Source organism: Lichenostomus cassidix, chromosome 2, assembly GCF_008360975.1.
Source record: "Lichenostomus cassidix isolate B80296 chromosome 2, HeHo_3.0, whole genome shotgun sequence".
Lineage (NCBI taxonomy): Eukaryota > Metazoa > Chordata > Aves > Passeriformes > Meliphagidae > Lichenostomus > Lichenostomus cassidix.
This window is the reverse complement of record NC_139482.1, coordinates 28,764,596-28,784,319: the sequence shown is the minus strand read 5'-3', so window position 1 is coordinate 28,784,319 and position 19,724 is coordinate 28,764,596. Positions and strand designations below refer to the sequence as shown.

At 39.9% G+C, this 19,724-nt stretch overlaps 1 protein-coding gene and 1 long non-coding RNA gene across 3 annotated transcripts in view; both read left to right on the top strand.

Moving 5' to 3' along the window:
- Positions 1-6,915, top strand: part of LOC146441031 (uncharacterized) — a 123,383-nt gene extending 116,468 nt beyond the window's left edge. For both annotated transcript variants that reach the window (XR_014849757.1, XR_014849758.1), the window contains 2 exons: positions 3,099-3,170; positions 4,045-6,915. This is a non-coding gene — a long non-coding RNA (uncharacterized LOC146441031). The remainder of the gene's footprint in view (positions 1-3,098; positions 3,171-4,044) is intronic.
- Positions 6,916-14,187: 7,272 nt separating this feature from the next.
- Positions 14,188-19,724, top strand: part of MEOX2 (mesenchyme homeobox 2) — a 52,751-nt gene continuing 47,214 nt past the window's right edge. The window contains exon 1 of the mRNA XM_085050837.1: positions 14,188-15,142. Within this exon, the coding sequence (XP_084906963.1) occupies positions 14,632-15,142 (511 nt within the window). The 5' untranslated portion in view covers positions 14,188-14,631. The remainder of the gene's footprint in view (positions 15,143-19,724) is intronic.

Genomic DNA, 19,724 nt, shown 5'->3' with positions numbered 1-19,724 from the left:
CACACACCGTTCATACTGTATTAATTTCTTTGGTCCAGTCAAATCCTGGTCTTATCCAATGTAGCTTCAGGGGGAAGCTCCCTTGTGCTGCAAAAAGCAGGCTCCACCTGGTTCTGATTAAGTTTGCACTGGTTGGATCTGCCCAGTGATGGCGTAAGAAAATACGAAGCAGAGAAGTCTGCAATTGAAGCTGTAGATTCATGGCCTATAAAACTAAAAGGCTATTATGATCATCTACTCAGTCTGCCTCCCCTGTGAAAGGGGCACCAGAACTTTTCCAAATTAGTCTTTTTTGTGTGTGCACGTGTGTGATCTTAACAGAAAAAAAAAAATATCTTCCATCTTGATTTAAACCTTCCAGTGTGTGTCTCCAACAACATCTTCTTACCACTGGCTTCTGTTACACCTTTGTCACCAGGCTGAAAACTCTAGTGTTATCAAATTTCTGTTTCTCACATAGTTATTTATAAGCTGTGATCAAGTAGCCTTTTAAACGTCTCTCTGATAACCTAAATAGATCGAGCTCCTTGCATCTTTCATTACAACAAATGTTTTCCACTCCTTTCATCATTCTTGTTGGTTTCCTCTGAACCTTTTCCAATTTTTCAACAACGTCTCTTAAATTGTGGACACAGTGTTTCCAGAACAGGTTGCATCTGTGCCAAGGACAGAGGTAACACAACCATACTGTCTATTTCACCGGTGATGTGCTCTTCGGTTGTTTCAGATTCATGTCTACGCCCTTGTACTCACAGCTCTTCGCACTGATTATCTGCCCTCCAGGCTTTTTCAGGCTGCCTTTAGCCTGTGGCAGGGTCCCTACCCACCCTTGTAGCAGTGCCACAGTCTTTGTTGCTAGAGCAGTGTCTCCCGTTTCTCTGGATCGAAATTTACCATCTGTTTAAATGTGGCCAGTTTACTGAGCAATATGAGTTCACAGTGACTTGGCTCACTCCTTATTTACTAATCTTCCAATAATTTCAAATGCAAACTTTCTAGATATATTTTCTTTTAAGACTGATAGAAGAATCACTTATAGAAAAAAAAATTACAGGGTCATGCATTTGTGTAAAGTAACCACCACTGATTACTTTTTCCCACTTGCTACATGCTTGAGACTGAGATTGGGTTCTAATTAATAGGTGCGATTTTAATTTTTAATTATTTCAATATTTTTTACTAATTTTTTCATCAAATATTATGATTAAAAATGAGAAGACTTTCCAATATTCCTCTGCATATTTAAAAGTACTAAAATTACCTTTATCCTACCAAATTCATACTGTTATTAAATGATATCCAGTTAGTTTTGGCAAGATGATTTTCCAAAAAATTTTGTTCTCACTACTTTGATTAAAATGAACTAATATTCCTAGAAACCATTCCTTATTTTGCTTGAGACCAACGTGTGGTTGAAATGCTTACAGACATTTAGGTCATCACATTTATTCTTTTTAACTACTCACAAAAAAATTTGCATAGTTCTCTTGAACCTCCCTAGTTCTCCAAGACATACTAAAAATCCTCACTAACCATGCAGACTTCTCTGCCAAATGTATTAAAATACCTCCATGAAAATTATTCAGGTCTACTGATTTTAAAAATGTCTAGTTTTATTAGCTGCTATTTAACGTTCTCCTGTGCAACTATTGAAACAGAGCTTCATCATACTCATCTGATATGAATACATCATTTGACTTTTCCCCAAAATACAGAAGAAAAGTGTTTGTGAATGCCTTTTCTTTTTTTATGTTCTTACAAAAAGTCCTAGTAATTTCTACTTAGTATTGGAGCAAGACAATTTTTAGGGTTTTTTGTTCATAATAAAATTTCAAATTGTTTTCATGTTGTCCTTATCTCTGTTTTCTCTTTGTAATATTTGGCTTTAAATATGCTCTAAAATTCCCAGCTTCTAATTTACATTAATTGCTACCTTTCCCCTGCACCTCACTTTTGGTTTTTTGGGTTTTTTAGTAGCTGCCTTCACATGCAAAGTAATTTTATTATTTTCAACAAAAGAGTAAAAGGTTTTTCCTTCATTGTGACTTTTTTTGCCATATCCTTTTCAACGCATTTAGCAGACTGAAGTTGTCAGTCCAGTATTTCCTTTAATACTTTCTCCAAATAACTGTTTCACACTCACTGTCAAATTTGTAAAAGCTGATGATCTTATATCAACAAATATAAATACTGTATTTTAATTAATTTTCTTATAACAAATATAATCGAGTTTCAGCTATGTGCACATAAGTAATTAATTTTTAATTCTCTCATTCCTCTGTCACTAGACAGAAGTCTAGTAGAGAACTTCTCTGGATGCAGTTAGAGAAATTGTCATTTTTGATTTGTTTAATGTAGCTAGTATTTTATTATGGACACTGGGAGGTTTCCAGTTTATTTTAATACTATTCCATACCTCATAAGCATTTTTCCATGTTATGATATTTTGTGACTGGTATGAAAGAAACACAGACTTTTAAAATTATTATTTAATTTTGACAGCAGTGAGAATCTTTAAAATGAGGCATATAAATTGAGATATAAAATGTCAGCCTGATTCAACTATTATTTGGATCATTGCTTCAAAATAAAGTGTAGTTTAAAAAAAATTGACACAATTACTGAGAGGTGTGAAAGATTTAACACGCAGAAGCCATTCGGGGTTTTTTTTTTTAGGAGTAAAGTGTTAATTTGGAGTCACAGTGTTCTCTCATAGCCTCTGTTTATTTACAGGAACATATGCAGATTGCTCACTTCAATGCTTTAAGCAGAAATACGAAACATACTGAAAACGCAGCTACAATTATAGCAAATTATAAAATTCTGGAAATCGGGTCTGAGGTTCCAGGCTCTTTGAAGTTGGTAGTGCTCAAACTGTTAGACTTGCAGTAGTTTTCTTCATAAAATGCTGTTCCATATTATAATGATTTAACTTGCCACTAGCCTCATGGTAAAGTTCGCTAACTGGACCAAAACACCCAATTACTTCACCCTGATTTAATCCCATTCTTAAAGATGGTGATACCTATTAAAAATGGTATTAAATAAGAATGCTTTCAGGGAATACATCTCCTAACTGTTTCTACATGATTTCACAGAAACGTTTTTGAAAAGAAATACTCCATTCCTCTTTGTGTTGCGAGCAGACTATTCTTAACGACAGACCTGAAGTGAATATCTACAGTACGCATTTCTAATTTTAGGTATAACTGCTTTATAATTATCGCTCTTAATTTCTCTTGCCCTTATCTTGCCTATTTAGATGCAAAGCTCTCCTGTTCAGTGCATAGCACCTGACACAAAATATCTCTACAGAAATCCTATTAAAATATTACCGATAATTCAACCAGTCACCATCTAAACTTAATTGGTGAGGTTTTACATATTTTATCAGCAAGAAAACAATATGTTGCCTGTTCTCAGCAATTTTTCTGCCAGTACCTTATGAATGTACAATACTGACTTTTTCAGCTACAATATATCAGTTCGGAAAGGAAACACCAAACATATTTGTAGAATAAAATCAGTATTAAATGGATTAACAATAGATTTGGCTTCAATGCAATACATCCAGAGAGACTCTGCAAACACAGGAACTAGCTACATTTTCTACACAGATTTATTTCCTACTATTTAGTGTACATAAAACACATGAATTTAATTTGTTATTGGTATTCTTTACCATGAGGAGAGTCAAGAAAAAATCCATACAACCATGCATGAGCGTAAAATTCAATATGAGAAAATAGTGTACTGTACCAATCAGACAAGAATTCACACCAAAAAGGTTATTAGGGGATGTTGATGTTGTTTTGGGGGAGGCCAAGGCTGACGAGGCCTGAGGACTAATACACCCTACCACCAGTACGGAATAGTTCTTTTTGCTACAGATCTGGGAAACTGGACTTTCTCTGCTCTTGCTCTTTCTGATCAGACTTGTCTTTTTCTGGCAGCTTTTGCCAGCAATCAGATTCACTGGAAACATAAAAGAGAAAATGATTGCTGGAGTTGTGCTGAACAAGCTTAGTGTTATCTTTCTTCTAGCTCTGTTTGCCCATATGCACAATGAAAGGAAGCTGGCGGAGGTCCTGGTCCAGGAAAGGAATTAGGGGCTTTATCATCAGACAATAAGTTGAGCAAATTGCAGACCACAAACTACTTCTCTTCAGAGTACCCCTGAAGGACTCGCGGCTGAACTCGGTGCCTTAGAGCTAAAAGGAGGAAGTACAGGGAGGTTGTAAAGATGAGACAATGAGGGATGATTGTGCAATGTCTACTGTTGAGCAGTGGGCAAAGAACATATGAAAAAATCTAAAATTCTAGAGCCTTGAAGTCCTGGTAATTTTAATTAATTTCAAAACCTGCAATAACCCTTTCCAAAGTTTTTGGTTGTTCACATAATAGTACTCCAAAGGAGACCACATTTGGTGAAAGATTGAGATAATATACGTGGATTATCAAAGATATATAATGAAGCTGTTAACCAAGAAGAAGATTATTTGTTTAATAGTGGTTCCATTCAATATGAATAAATGAAAGAGGATTTTAAGACCAGGGAGTTAAAAGCCAAAAAGACTTGCATGCCCAGTGAAAAAAAAAATTCTGCCATTTGTTAACATACAATCCTTCATCAGATTCTGGTTCAATGTGTACAGGGGAGAGATTTTGACACTATATACTAAAATTTTTAACACTATATCTAAACTAAAGATAAAATTTTAACACTATATCCTTAAATTAAAAATCACAAAGCAGAACTTCAACAGAGTGACTGAACTCCTTTGAGCTTTTGAGATGATTTTGGAAACTTGGAAGGAGTCCAGATTTTTGCTAACTCTTTGTTTCCAATCCAGAATAATCTGGAAATAATACCTGTAACATGAATGATATTAATGTATACCTGTAAAAAGTACATAAACCGGTGGAAATATGTCTGCTTAGCCTTCTCAAATAACAATATGAACTTCATCTTAACATGAGCACCTCACACAAATCCTTTCAAATGCCAAACCTTTTGAGTGTTATTCAAAGGTATTTTTTTCCCGTTATAAATTGATGTGCACACAGAAGGAGTTCTGAAAAATATCAAGCAGAAATCTAATCCACCAAAAATCTTTATGGATAAACTGTGCCCCTAGTAATCCCTCCATCTATAAACACCCCAATAAGACATCTAGAGAAAATAGTTTGAAATTCTTATGGACTCTGTTCCTCTGAAGATGCTGCAAAGCTGGTCTACTAACGCTGGTTAACTAGTTACATAAGGAACCCGGGAGTCATAAGCACTGCTCAATTTGCTGAAATGAGAGGCTTTCTTCTTTTCCCTGCCTCTAGCTTGAGGATCAAATTTTCCATACAAATTGGCATGGTGTGGTAGATTTTCCCTCTGCTATTCCATATCCTTGATATTCTCTGTGTGGGGAACTGCCACTAATGCCAAAGGGATGCTTGGCTCGTCGTGCTCTCCCGATAGCTACTTCAGAAATGCTGTTAGATTAAATAGCGAGGGACAGCAGCGTTTTAGTCGTGATCCATCAGGCGGATCTGAGAGGAGCCGTTTGCCCTGAGAGAGGATAGACTTTCGAGACATATGGTGCTATAATGGGGGGGTGGGGATTTTTCAATTCCAATCCACCCATTCCGGATGAGAGAGACTGAGCTAATACCCTCGTGTATGGTGCACTGCATCTAGCTACGGAAGTAGCGTTAGGGTGGAATTTATGGACTCTCTAAATTGTTTGCCAGGAAATGTTTACTAGCTATGCACAATAAACGACTGTGAAAGCGTATTCCTGTGTTTAATACGATATGGTTTTTTCCTTATATTTGGGTCATACTATTATGATACCAATAAAGGAAACTTAAAAAAAAAAAAAAAAAAAAAAAAGCAGAAAAGAAAACAAACAAGCAATGTATGTTCATATTTATGGAACTTCATTTGAGAAAGTCTGATTGACTACAAATTGTACAGGGTAAACTTATTGCCAGGACCCCTGGATACATGCCATGCCTTCCATATTAGAAATTGAATATATGACTTATTTTTAGATCAAAAAATTCTCGTCATCAAGTCAAGGTATGTTTTTGAAAAAGCCTCATTACCACAGCTGCAGGGGGTCATACGTAATGAAATAAGTGCACGTGTAATAGAGAAGACTACCTACCAACTTACCAAGATGGATACTCAGTTTCACAATATAAAAATTAAGCAGGCAGTTTTGGATCACAGGCTGAAATCTTGGAATTTTGCTCTCAGATGTGACTCTGTCTTTCATGCAGCTCACTGTTGTACCAGGGACTACTGTACAGTTTTATAGGGTGTGTTAGATTAGATACATTCCCAAACAGTTTTCTCTGCTAGGAACAAAGTCAGAATTTTCTCTGGTTATCTGTGCAAAGAGGTTTTTCTGCTCCTTCATTTTATTCAATGTGAGGCTTCTATTTTAATATAATGCACCTAAGACCTCTGCCTGTTATTAAAAGACAGTGGGCACTAACATAATTTGTATCAATCGTACAGTAAGTGAGCTTGGAGGTAAGCCTGAACTTTTGCACAGCTGAACACTCTTTCAGTGTACACATATGTGTATTTATACATTCAGCATGCTGTTGGGATTTTCAAGTTTAGTACCTTTGTAACGATGCAGTTTCGCAGTTTCTACTTGTATTTTCTGCAAATAAGGGTAACTACAAGAGACAGACACACCTTCCCCCTTGCCTGCTATGAATATAACAAAGATTAGCTGATAAAAATAAGAAGAAAAGAACATTTAAAAGTAGACATCTTAACTTCTATAACAGATAATTTTACAGTTTTAGTGCAATAAAAATTTGAAAATGCATTAGTAAAATATTTCATCCACCGAGTTTTTTTCAAAATACAATTTTCAGTAGTGTTGGTTGTTTGGCTTTTTTTTGTTTGTTTTTTGCAATCACAAGGAATAGTATTTAAGCTTCCCTGCACTTTTAAAATTGCTATTACAGTCTAACAATGAAGTTGATCCTGTGAGGTCGTTGGGGAAAAGACTCAGCACTTCCTCAAAGTCAAGTATGAAGACAGTTCTTGTTGTAAAACAGTTAAAGGGTGAATTATTTCTTTAAAGTGTTTTCAGAGTCTCTACCAAGTCGATCACAGCAGTGAAAGTATATGAAGAATACATTACTTCTAATACTACTGAATGCAGTAATAATAAAGAGGCACTTCAAGTCATCTTAGTAACAGCAAAACTTATTTCTACAAATGGGAATGTGTAGATTTGGATGCACTAAGAACTCATGATTCATACCGTGGGATATTAATTTTGATTTAAACTTCATTGTTTCAAGCAAAAGAGGTTTATATAAGAGGTTTTTTTTTCTTTTATGAAATAAATATGTATCTGAGCTTAAACCTACTGCCTACAACTAGTAGGACAAAAAAATGCAAAAAGCTTCAAAGGCAGTTTACCTGGACAGTGTCTGTTTTATTAGTTTTAATCAGAGTTGCATTGGGTATTGAGAAGGAAAACGCACAACTTTCAGTGTAACATAGCCAAGAAGCTGACATGTCTCATGCCTTTCTCTTCCATTCGAGACATGCTATGCTTCCAGATGCTGCAGTCTGGATTTAGGGGCATACAGTGCTCTTGCACAAGTAAGAGTTGCATATGTTATGAGTTAATTTCGTTTTGTTGTGTTCTTTTGCACATGGCGTTTTTGAAACAGTTAAATGGAAAATATTTTTAGTTTACCATCTTGTATTGAAATATACTTAGATTATTAAATAAAATCGAAATCCCTAAGTGGTATGTTCTACAGCTCAAATGCACAAATGCTTAAAGTTCATGGACAAATTACCTATGAGGGAATTACACAAATCCAGACAGTGTCCCCACGTGCTGTACTTTGAGTTTGTGTCTCAGTCAGCTGAAAAGTATGCCAAATAATACACCTTTTCTTACAGCTGACCTTCACTAATCCCACAGTGCTAGATATTTTTCATTTGAAAAAAAAAGGCATACGAATAAATGGACTTCACACTTTTATTTTGCTCATCTAATTTAAGTGAAATACATGGAAATGCATCAAAGAAGTGAAAAAGGTGGCTACTTAAAGTGATTTAAAACACCAGTCCAATATGTAAACTTAGATGATGTGAAAAGGCCTGAGATGGTCCCTTAACTGGAATACTTTATCGAACCCAGCCTGAGACCTATCACATTTTATCAAAGGACAAATAAGTGGGATGCTTAATAAAGCATGACAAGTACAAATATCTTGAAAAGGTTTGTTTCAAGGAGTGGTATAATATATGCACAACTCATTAGCAGAGCTGCATTCTGTTTTGTGGAAATAAAGTACAAAAGGAGTTTATGCAAACACAGCTCTGGGAGGTGTCATTCTCAAGGTATGCCACTCGGATGTTTCTTCATGACAATGAAGAACTTACCTATGTTTTTTAGTGTCACTAATGCCTTACAATAGTTTAGTGAATCTTTGAGACTTTATCTACAAGTTAAGCACTTCTTGATATATATTTTCTAGGGAAGTAGCTCGCTTTTAAAAAAAAAAAAAATTTCATTCTTTCACAAGACAAAATATCTGCGACTAAAAACACCCTCACTTTAGTCTAAAATGATAATTCCAAGCAATTGTTACTTTGTATTTAATTTCTCCTATCAAGTATCTGTTGTTAGCATTAGGTTTCTAGTCAAGCAAATCACCATGAACACAAATAGGACTCTGTAAAAACACAGGATTACTCCCATGTGAAACTGGCAAAATGAATAGACCCTGAGTTCTGCAGGGCAGTGAATATCTTTCTGTTCTGAACACTAGCTAGTTAGGGGTTTCTGCTCCAAGTCTAGAGCTCATCACACTATAAATCATAGCAAACACACCTGCAAAGTAAATAACATAATCCCAGCAGCTATTAAAACCTAGAGATTTTGTAATTATTTATTCTTGCTGCATAGATACATGCCTATGTGTCTTTTTCTCCCTCCAGAACAAAGATTAGGAACCACTAGGAGCACACACTGTGAGAGTAGTATTATGCTCATTAATGGGTAAAAGAGATGACAAAAATTAGTGACTTATCACTCTCTTAATGATGAAGACAGAATTATGAAATATGCCCCCTGCTGCTGGTCCAGCAAGGGCTTGGAAATGACAGCCAAGATACAATAAATATTGCAGATAGGGGTATGTTTTTGTCTCTATTTTGGTCTTTTTACTGTATGCACACTGCGTATTTACCCGGCTAATGGGTGCAAGTCATAGTGTAAATCTTCTGATGCACAAAGCTTTCAATCTTCTGTATTTTTTATTCTGCCTGACTCAGACTTGAAGTATAATCAGCAAGATACTAATTTTGCAGCACAGTAAGAAGTAAGCATTGTTAAAAATACAGAGTGATGAAAATGCTCTTCACCTTTCTTCCATGTGAAAGAGTGTCTGTATTTTCAATGAGGACTCCAGTAAAATGTCTTTTCAATACATATACAGATCAAAATCCACAATGTGAATTGTATCAAACAATAAAATGATTAAAGTGTAAAATACAAGCCTTTTTTCCCCTCTGTGATTAGTAATTTTACGAGGAAAATGGACTGAGTGTAGCGTGTAATTGTCAAGATCTGGAGACAACAAAATGGAAAACATATTTTTCGGGCATTATTGACTTGCCTGCCCATGCATTTTGAATACATTTCTAAATACTAATGAAAGATATGTATTATTAAAGTGCCCTACAAAGCTTGTCATAGCTGTTTTCTAGTTCAAGTATTCTTAATTGGAGATAATACTAGAAAGAATAAAAAAATGTTAAACTGCAATGCAACATACAAATTGGGAAACAAATAGCATTGTGCAAGATGATTCAGTGTGCAAATAAATTATCTATTTAAACCAAACACACATCAAAGTTTTGAATATGATTTCTGGGACTTTTGAGTATCTAATGTGAAATGAAAATTTCCCATAGCTCAAACACTAAAAGCATTCCTGAAACATCATAGCTCAGGTGTGAAGCCTCAAGTACATTCACAGTTTTAATATCTCATGAGTTTATTTAAATTAAATACAAAGCATAAGATATTTTACTGGTTTACAGTGGGCTGGCAATTCAAGTAACTTTTAATGATGTAATGCAAACTTGTAAATCATTTTCAGTGAGGGCCTCATGGCTCAGCACAACTTTTCTGTAATATACGAAATTGCTGGCATAACTTTAAAATTTGTAATACTTGGAGATCATGAAAATAAGAACAGAAGCCATGTGTATGCAGGACAAGTAGCTGAAAATATGGATTCAGGCTTAAAAGTTTTTACAGATCTGTAGTAGTCTTTAAAGCAAAATTTGTGTCTGATAAGTGTTAAAGCATGGCACATATAAGTGCTATAGAGAGTGAAATGGAAGTACACCACAGAAATGCAATGTTAAAATTATGTGGTACACATTGTGGTAGTGCAATTCCTCAGCAAAAAATGTTTTTATGACAAAGTATTGTAAAGATACTGGTATGCCATAAGTTTATGAATGGTAAATTATTATCGTCAAGTCTAACTAGTCAGGGATGCAGTATTTTTGACTAGTTAGTGAACAGTTATTCATTTTCTGTGCAAGGATTTTCAGTTAAGGCATTCAAGCATCTCTGAAATGATGCATAATCCCCAGACTTTATTACGACTTGTATCTGTGGGTTTACATTGCAGCACAGGTACCAAGAGAAACGAATTATATTGCTTCAGTGGGAGTTAAACAGGCAAAAATTAAGGAAAAAAGGCTGAAAATAAATATACATCTGTTGTGAATCTGGATTGACTCTAAGGTTAAATGATGCCTGCATTCACCAAATTGCCATGGAAAAATACGAACTGATCATAATTACAGTAGAATAAAACTTTGTCCTCTTGCTTCGGTAGGCTCTTGAGTACAATAAAAACTTTGGCTAAAAGAAACTGAATTCATATTTGCAAGCTTTCCCTTTCACAGTAAGGAAAATATTCTTAAACGGTGTAAATTGCCATCCTTTCTCCAACTTCAGCAAAGTTCTGACAAGTTATATCACTCAAATGGTGGTCCCCAAGTATGACTTATCTATCTGGTTTTACTGTAATACGCGTATTGCAAATATGCAAACCACACACTAGAAAGAACTGACAAGGATCCTACTTACATTCTGATAAATATTCAGGAAGATGATTCTTTCAGTCTCCAACGTTAAAATTCAGAAAGACTACAAAAGTCCTGAAGAGGAGGAATTGTACACTGGTTCATTCAGGTCAATTTTACATGATCTCTTTCCCCATACATGGTAAGTAAAAAAACCAAAAATGACCCACCAGCAGAACCGAGAAACACAAAGTGAATGCAAATAGTGGCCCATACATGAAAATATAAATGATGTTCCAAACTGTGTTGGCTCCAGATGTTTTTATGAGTTAAACAGTTTACTGATTTCACATATTTAAAACATTCAATTTTTTTCACTTGATGTTTATAAGCTTTGGGCAAACTTGCTGGCATTGATTTAAGTTATGCTTTTGTACCACATGTAGGTTAAATACACATTCTGAAAAGATACAATGTGAACAAGAATTCAGTCATTAATATTGAGAGGTAATAACTCCTTACAATTTTTCCAGTAATTATTCTCAGTTATTCCTGAGAAGCCTTGCACAGAAACTATAACTAAAAAGTTATATTTTTTTACAAAGGATGCTATCATCTAGCCATAGGTATTTGATAACTCCACAGAAACTTTCTGAATCATTTCAGTAAGTGTTTGAAGTCGTTTATTTGCCTTAACATTAGTTACCTACATTTGCATTCTTCTTATATAGTTTAAAATGAAAGCATAAAGCTCTGCAGAGAATTGCATTTCCAGTTCATGCGTGCTTAAAACCGCTTTTTAAAGAAGTAATAAGAACACTTGATGTAGGACTTGTGAACTTATTTGGGAACTCAGAAGCCCAGGGAATCACATTCCCGAACAGTCAGATTTGATTATGAAGCTATTGGCAAACATCGAGCTGTGCCATTATAGCTTTGCTGTTGCATTCTTCTTCTTCTTCTTCTTCTTTTTCTTCTTCACCTTTAGGAACCTTTCTTACCTCTCCCTAAAAAGTCTGCTTTGGCTTGTGTCTTATTTCTCTTGGAAACCTTATCTTTCTCCCCCGCGCCCCCCCGCACCCTCTCACTTTCTTCATTGTGCTTCACTTATTTAATTTTTTATGGTCATGTGCGAGATATCCTGCGTGGCCATCCCCTAGAATTAAGAAACGGCATTTTTACACCGCCTTGGCTTCGGGACTTTCCCGACCCCTTCACAGCTGCGGCGGTGTGAGGGCTCCGGCGGCGGCGGCCCTTGAAGGAGGTGTCCTGGCATTCCTGCCTCTGCGGCCCTGCACCCCCCCGACGGCCACTCGCCCCGGTGGCCGGGCGGGCTGGCGGACAGCAGCAGGTTGGAGAGCGGCGGAGTGCGGTGCGGCGCGGTGCGGAGCGGAGCGGTGCGGTGCGGGGGTTCCGCCCCGTCGCTCCCCCGCTCCCACCTGGGGCCGCCCGCTCCGCCCGCCCGCCCCCGCAGCCCTCGGGCCACTGCCGCCGGGGCCGCTGCGGGCGCGACGCTCCGCGCCGGTCGCTGTCTCGCAGTTATTGCGCCGTGGCAGCGCCTGTTTGCGAGGGACAGCAGCACCCCTGTGCTGGCAGCCCGGCGAGCTCCCAAGCTCAAGAGGGGTTCAGCCATCGAGATTTCTTTGTACTCCTCTCTTCTAATATTAGAACACATATTGAAACGATAAACACAATGAAAAGCACCAAATATTTCATCAGTGTTGTAACTGTATATTTCCTTTATTCTGAAGAAATATCAAGTTTTGAACCGTGCACAGAGGCAGCAACTTCTGCTCTGGATGCCGGTCTCTCTGTAAAGATCGCGTTGTTACAGTTAAATTTAAAGACAGTTATTAAAAAGAGTTAGATATCAGAAAAGGGGGGAAATCTTACCGTCGAAAGACTGCTGCAGGTTCCAGCTCAGTCTGAAACTGCAGTGAAAAGTGGAGCAGCTGCTGAACAAAAGTTTTAGATTTTTTTTTAAAGAAAGTCTGCAAAACTAATTTCCCACAAAATAGGACTCAATTTCCGTTTAAGAAACTAGCTCTTGCAAAAGTCATACAATTGCTGATTTTTTCCACTAGCAATTGAAATTCATTTTATCTTTCGCACATGGACCCAAGAATTCAGACTTGCAGGAGTGAAATGGTTTTCCTTTTCTACTTTTTTTTTTTAATTTTAATTTGGGGGGAGGAGGAGCAAGGTACGTCGAGCAGGACGAGCTGAAGAACAAAACCTTTCTGCAGTGGGCACCTCTTTGGTCATTGATCACTAAACGCATTATCCTGATTTAAACCAGTTAAGAGCCGCCTTCGTCGCTTCTGTAATTCCACTACACGCATGTTATTAAAAAAAAAAAAGACAGGCCCAGGCTGTCTAGGTTATCCCCCCCGTCCTACTAAAGACCGCAACGAAGCAAATGAAGATACAGGAAATAAACAGTCTGCGACTTCTTGTTTTGAAGGCGCAGGGGGCAAGAGGGGGAACTTCTCTTTGGCACGGTGGGCCCCGGTAGGTTCTTTGCAGAGACAGCCCCCGATGCTGGGGTGCAGCGTTTGAGGCTCTTGAGGGCAGCCGGGGCAGCGGCGCGGCTCATCCCGAGTGCCGGGGCAGTGGGAGTGGGCGAAGCTCGTGGATGGCCCCACCGGCACCGGCGGGGAGCGCGGCGGGCAGCCCCGGCCCCGGCCCTCGCAGCCCCGCACGCCGCCGCGGTCGCCTGCGCCCTCGCACCTGGGCGCGCAGGTGAGGCGCTGGCGAGAGCGCCTCAGTCCCCGGGGAAACGGGGCGGTGGTGACCCCGCGCCCCCCGCCCCAGAGTCACCCCAGTATGTCGCCTCACGTCTTTATTGCTCTCCCCCTCCCGCCGCCCCGAGGGGAGGCAGGACCCCAAGCGCTCGTCAGCCCCGACGGGGCGGCGGTGGCCCTGCGGGGGCCGCGCGGCTGGGGGGCACGGCCGCCGATCCGCCCGGGGCGGGGGGGCTCCGGGGCAGCCGCGGCGGGGAGGCGCGGTCCGCCCGGGGGCAGGACGGGCGGGTTGCGCCCCCGCGGAGCCGCCCCCCCGCCAGGCCGCGGGCGCCCGGGGCGCGGGCGCGCAGCGCTGCCGCCCGCTGACGGAGCGGCTCGGCGCGGGGACGGCGCTGGCGTTTTGGAGGGAGTTTGCATGTGGTCAGTGCTGTGCTGCTGAGCCAGCCCCCAGCTCACATTACACACTACTGTATTTATAACCTCTCGAAGCTGTTTCCCCCTTCAAGCAGTTCTCTGGGACCACCTTCTATTGGCTTCAACCTCTCCCACTTCTTGACATCTGAGCGGCTCTGAGAACGGCTCATCTAGGTCCGAGCGTTTATGCAGCGGAGACTGGCCACTAGGGCTAAAGACCTGGATTATCTGAGCTCAGCTGCCTGCTGCAGAGTCTGTCGGTGCCGTTTTGGAAAAAAAAAATCCTAGCCCCGATCTGTTTACAGTGAAAGTTGACAAAGGGTGGTGAAGTTGGATCTTTCCTAAACTCTCCTGCCTGGAACCTGAGACTTGCATGCCATGGATCACACACTCTTTGGCTGCCTGCGCAGCCCCCATGCCACCGCGCAGAGCTTGCACCCTTTCTCCCAGTCTTCTCTTGCCCTGCATGGAAGATCTGACCACATGTCCTACCCTGATCTGTCTTCTTCTTCTTCCTCTTGCATAATAGCGGGATACCCCAATGAGGAGGGCATGTTTGCCAGCCAACATCATAGGGGGCACCATCACCATCACCACCACCACCACCACCACCACCAGCAACAGCAGCACCAGGCTTTGCAGACGAACTGGCACATTCCTCAGATGTCGTCTCCTCCCGCCGCGGCCAGGCACAGCCTCTGCCTTCAGCCTGACTCAGGAGGACCCCCGGAGCTGGGCAGCAGCCCCCCCGTCCTGTGTTCGAACTCTTCCAGCCTGGGCACCAACACCCCCACGGGGGCAGCGTGTGCGCCAGGGGACTATGGCAGGCAGGCTCTGTCCCCGGTGGAAACAGAGAAGAGGACCGGCAAAAGGAAAAGCGACAGCTCAGGTAAAGACTCGCGCGTTCCCCAGCGGGGCGGGATCCCCGGGCGGCGGGTGGGGAAGCGGCGCGCTCGGGCCCCGCGGACCTGCCGCCGCTCGGCTGGGCTCGTTTAGCCCGGCTAGTTCGGCTCGGCTCGGCTCGGCTCGGCTGGCCCGGCAACGGCCGCTGCCGTGCTCTCGCCGCCGGCTGACACCAGGCTGCCCGGTTGCTCGGTTGCTCCTTCCCTCCAAGGCGCTCTCGGGATCTCCATCACTAACGCAAGCTTTATTAGGGCTACGGCGCGGGGGGGGAAATAAGAAGAAAAAATCCAGCACGTGATATAGAGTATGAAATCAAGGTGGTGGTGCGGGAGAGTTCCCTACAGCCAAGGAGAGAAACGTTTGTAGTTTTGGTGCGGTTTTCAGCATCTGGTCCCGCGGCCCCCTCCCCCCTGCCCCATACGACACCTCTGCTTCAAAATTCCGAATCCAGCGCGGTCCTTCCCCTCCGCCCCTTCGCCGTGGAGCTGACTGCGGCTCCGAGGCGATTGCACAACGCTTGGAAGCACTGCTTTGGAAGCGGGGATTCGGGAGAGGAGCTGATGCCTTGCTACCCTGTAAGATCTGAGTGAGCCTGCATCAAATCCTCACCGTGGAAGGGGCAAAATTTGGAGTCTGTAAAGCAAACGGGTGAATGGGAGTTTAGAACAGCTGCTTCACTTCAGTTTGTTGGTGGCGGGGACAGAGGGAAGGAAGGAGCTGTCTGGCTTTTAAAATCACTGTAATTCTTAAAGGCGAGCATAAAAACGTGTTGACCCACAGTAATTCCAGAGCAATGATTTGGCATCAATGAATGTGCAAAAAATCTTGACATTATCTGCTTTCTAAAATAGCAAAGCCTGTCAAAGTCCCGCTCTGACAAAAGCCGTTCGGTGAAGGCAAGGCAAGTGATGGTACTTCCGTTAGGGCACACATGAACCGGGGGGTCACCAAAAATATAGTCAGATGGGCAGGAGGCACTTGAAAGAGAGAGGCCTCAACAAATTGAAAAATCGAGCTGGCGTAGCAAATTGTTTGTATCACGGAAGAGAAAGTGAAAGGCTTTTCCAGCTATGTATGAAGTTCACAACTGAAACCATCACGTCTTTCACTCAAAATGTTGTAAGTTTGGTAGAGTGATAAGCAACAGAAAGGATTTTTAAAAATAACCCTCAAGCATACCATAATTTCCTTCACTGTCCATGACATTAGAAAACGTTTACAGTAATTCAGAAAGTGTTTAGCCAAATTCTGCCTTATGGAGCTTGTATACGTGCTAAAAACTCTTCTTGTGTCTAAAAGCTGTGTTTAGTTCAAACACTGCTGGTAAAATCTTTGTCTTCTTTACCTTCAATGAGATAAAATGAATTATCTGGTTTCATGAGCTGGATGAACAGTCCCTGTTACAACTGAGAAAATAACTGGATGCCTGCCGGTGTAAGGATTTATTGTATTTGTCAGTCTATTTAAAGCTAAAGGAGAAAAGGAAATCGGTCCCTTTCACTGTCAGGGAAGTATCTGAATCACTTTCTGTTTATTTCATTCTGCAATGCAAACAAAAAACCACCAGTGGGGAATGTCCTAAACCTTACCCTAAAGTGACTGGAGTCTTCCACTGGATTAGTGGACAAGAGTTCAAACCTTTAGCCATGGTTACGTTTATTTTGCAATGTACTTCGATCCTCACTTTCTAAGACTTTCTGAAGATCAAGGCAGGTAATTATTTCCTCCTCCCTTCCGCTAAGAAAAAATATGACCATTCACACAATTGTGCATCTCTCAAATTGAAAATAGATGTCTTTTGACAACAACTGCGTAGCTGCTGTATGTTTGGTTTTTCTTCAGGAAAAGCCTGCGTTTTGGACTGAATATTTAACCCCACCCCTTTATTAATCCTGAACTCTGGTGCTAGATATTTTATGCCCTTTTATTGTATGGCAGCAAAGACAATTTTTAAGTTGCTCTGTTTCTATATTTGTCATCCATAATTGCTCCTCATTTGATTAAACATCATCTCTTTTATTTCACATTAATCTTTTTTATTTTCTTTTTTAAAACAAATTACTGTGTTTAAAAGAATTTCATCCATGCCTTCATCATGCTTGGAACTACTTCAATAGACATTTGTAACAAATCCTAATAGTAAATAACTAAGAGGTGAAGAGAGAGAGACTGTTTTAAGATTCAGTGCCAGGATTCTGAGACAATTATTAATGCTCTTGCTTATTTACACATATATTTCCTCTTCTTAAACATATCACTTAAAGCTACAGAATGCTCACTGTTTTCTTGAGCACTGAATCTGTTCTGCATTTCAGAGCTGAATTAACCTTAGGCTACCTCTTTCTTGCACTACTTTGATTTTGTTTCTGTATGTTTAAGATCATAAAGCTGAGTTTGTAGATAGTTTAAAGAATGTAAAACATGATCATTCTTGTATCGTTTATCTTTCAAACAAGTGACTGTTTCTTAGCCGTACAGCTACTCTGAAACTTTACCAGCAGGGATACCCCGTTTTACTTATTTGTTATGATGAAGCGAGTGCAGCTTTTTTAAATTATAAACAAAAATCCAGAGGGCCAGCAGAACTTCATACGATGGACTGTGTTTTTCCCTGGAATTCTCATATTGCAGGGGAATGGGAGGATATAGAACTATTTTCCTCTAAGCTGTTACAGTTTCATTTGGGATTGAGAAAGCAAGGTGAAATGTGCTCTCATGATAGTTTTATTAACTGACTTACAGTTTTCTTTAGCCCTAAACCAGGTTTTAAGCAGTTTGGGACGGTCTCTTTGAAGATATTGAATAGACTGCTACAGAACAGGGTGACATTTTCAACAGTTCTCATTGTAAAGGACTGGGAAATACTGCTTACGTAGTCATCGACCCCTGCTTGCTACAGCTGTCAGTGTCTCCAGGTTCTGTAGCTGCTCTCTCATTATCTGCAGAACATTCCTTTCAACCTGCGTAGGCCCAGAAGTGGGTCAGTAAAGTTGCCTGTGAACTGAGGGGTGATGCATGCGGATCTTTATATGTTAACATTTCTCAGTGAATAATGGCATCTGCATCCTCACCTTTGTAACTCAGTTCTGCATATGTCAAGGGTGTAGGAGTAGAGAGACAATACTAAATTTGAGGGTAAGTTGCAAATAAAATATCTTCTTTCACAGTGCACTAATGGTCAGAATTATCTGTGTGCTAATGAGGTGCGGATGAAAACCATGCTGAGTGTGTAGAAAACATATTCTTGGAGTGCTTTGTTGCTTTGTGGTATGACTTGTTCTATATGAGATATTTGGGATTTTTTAATGTCTCCCCTTCTCATTATTTGCCTGTGAGTTTCAAGGCCATTTTATTTCTGTTTATTATAGAGTAGGTTTTGATTCTCAGATGATGCAGAACACATCAGATGCAAAGTTACTACTGTGATTCCCTAAGTTATGCTCCTTAGGTCCAAGTTTTCTTAAAACTTCAGTCAGGAAAAAAGCATATTAATGCCTATATAGGAAGTGCTATCTAGATTTACTGAGAAATATGAAGAAAGAGTGAATCTGGTATTCTTAAGGAAGTCTAAAATGCTATGGTGAAGAAAAACTCTGTACTGTGCTGGAAAGACCAGGGGGAGGCTGAGTACTATTGAAGGAGTTCTTCTAAGCACTACAGCTATTCAAACATTTAATTGCAATAGATAAATATATAAGTAAATTGCATTCCTGTTAAAGTCTGATGTAATTAAACATTTGCCCCCAGGCATGAAAAGCCTTTAAAAAAAGAAAAAATAGAAACCAAATTTTGTCATGGGAAAATGTTTTTTATATGGCACAGGTTTCCAAGGAAAGACTAGCAGGTAATAACAATTATTCATAATTTTTGACTGTATTTACAATAGTATCATTTAGAAATGCTTCTGAAAAAGTATTTCAGCAATCCACTGTTTCAGTTGTTCAGTCCAGTGTTTCAATAGCTGTTCTGCTGATTTTTGTCCATTGACAAATCATGTGAAAAAAACTAATACTCCTTTTTTTCCCAAGTTTTAATATTTTATAATCAACCTATTTTCAACATGCAAGCAGTAAAAAGTTTTGTCTTCAGGGAATTCATTTTAAACGCATCTAAATATCATAAATCATATGTACTTGTTTGAAATAGTCTCTAAAAAGTACGTCATTTTGATAAATGATTATAAGTACTGTGAAATCAGGAGTTTTGAGGACTTCTGATTGGTTTCTGAAATATGTCAGTAAGAAAAATGAGCTGCACGCCTGTAGTCAAAAAGCACTGTGTAACGGATTCATCAATATGTCTGTGCTTTTCAGCGTGGTTGTAAATGGAAGCAAGAAAAATACATAATAAAGCATAGTTTTTCTGTAAAGAGTTAATTTGTTTGGTATCTGGTATAAAAGCATCACTTGTCCATAAAAAAACCAAACAACAACAACAAAACCTCTGTAGATTTTGTAAACGAAACAATTTCAAAATCCGACGAATAATAAACATACTTTTAGGAGAAAATTTCCAAGACTGCTTGCTTATCAAATGCTGGGCTTGTTAGTGAGCTACTTGCTGAATTG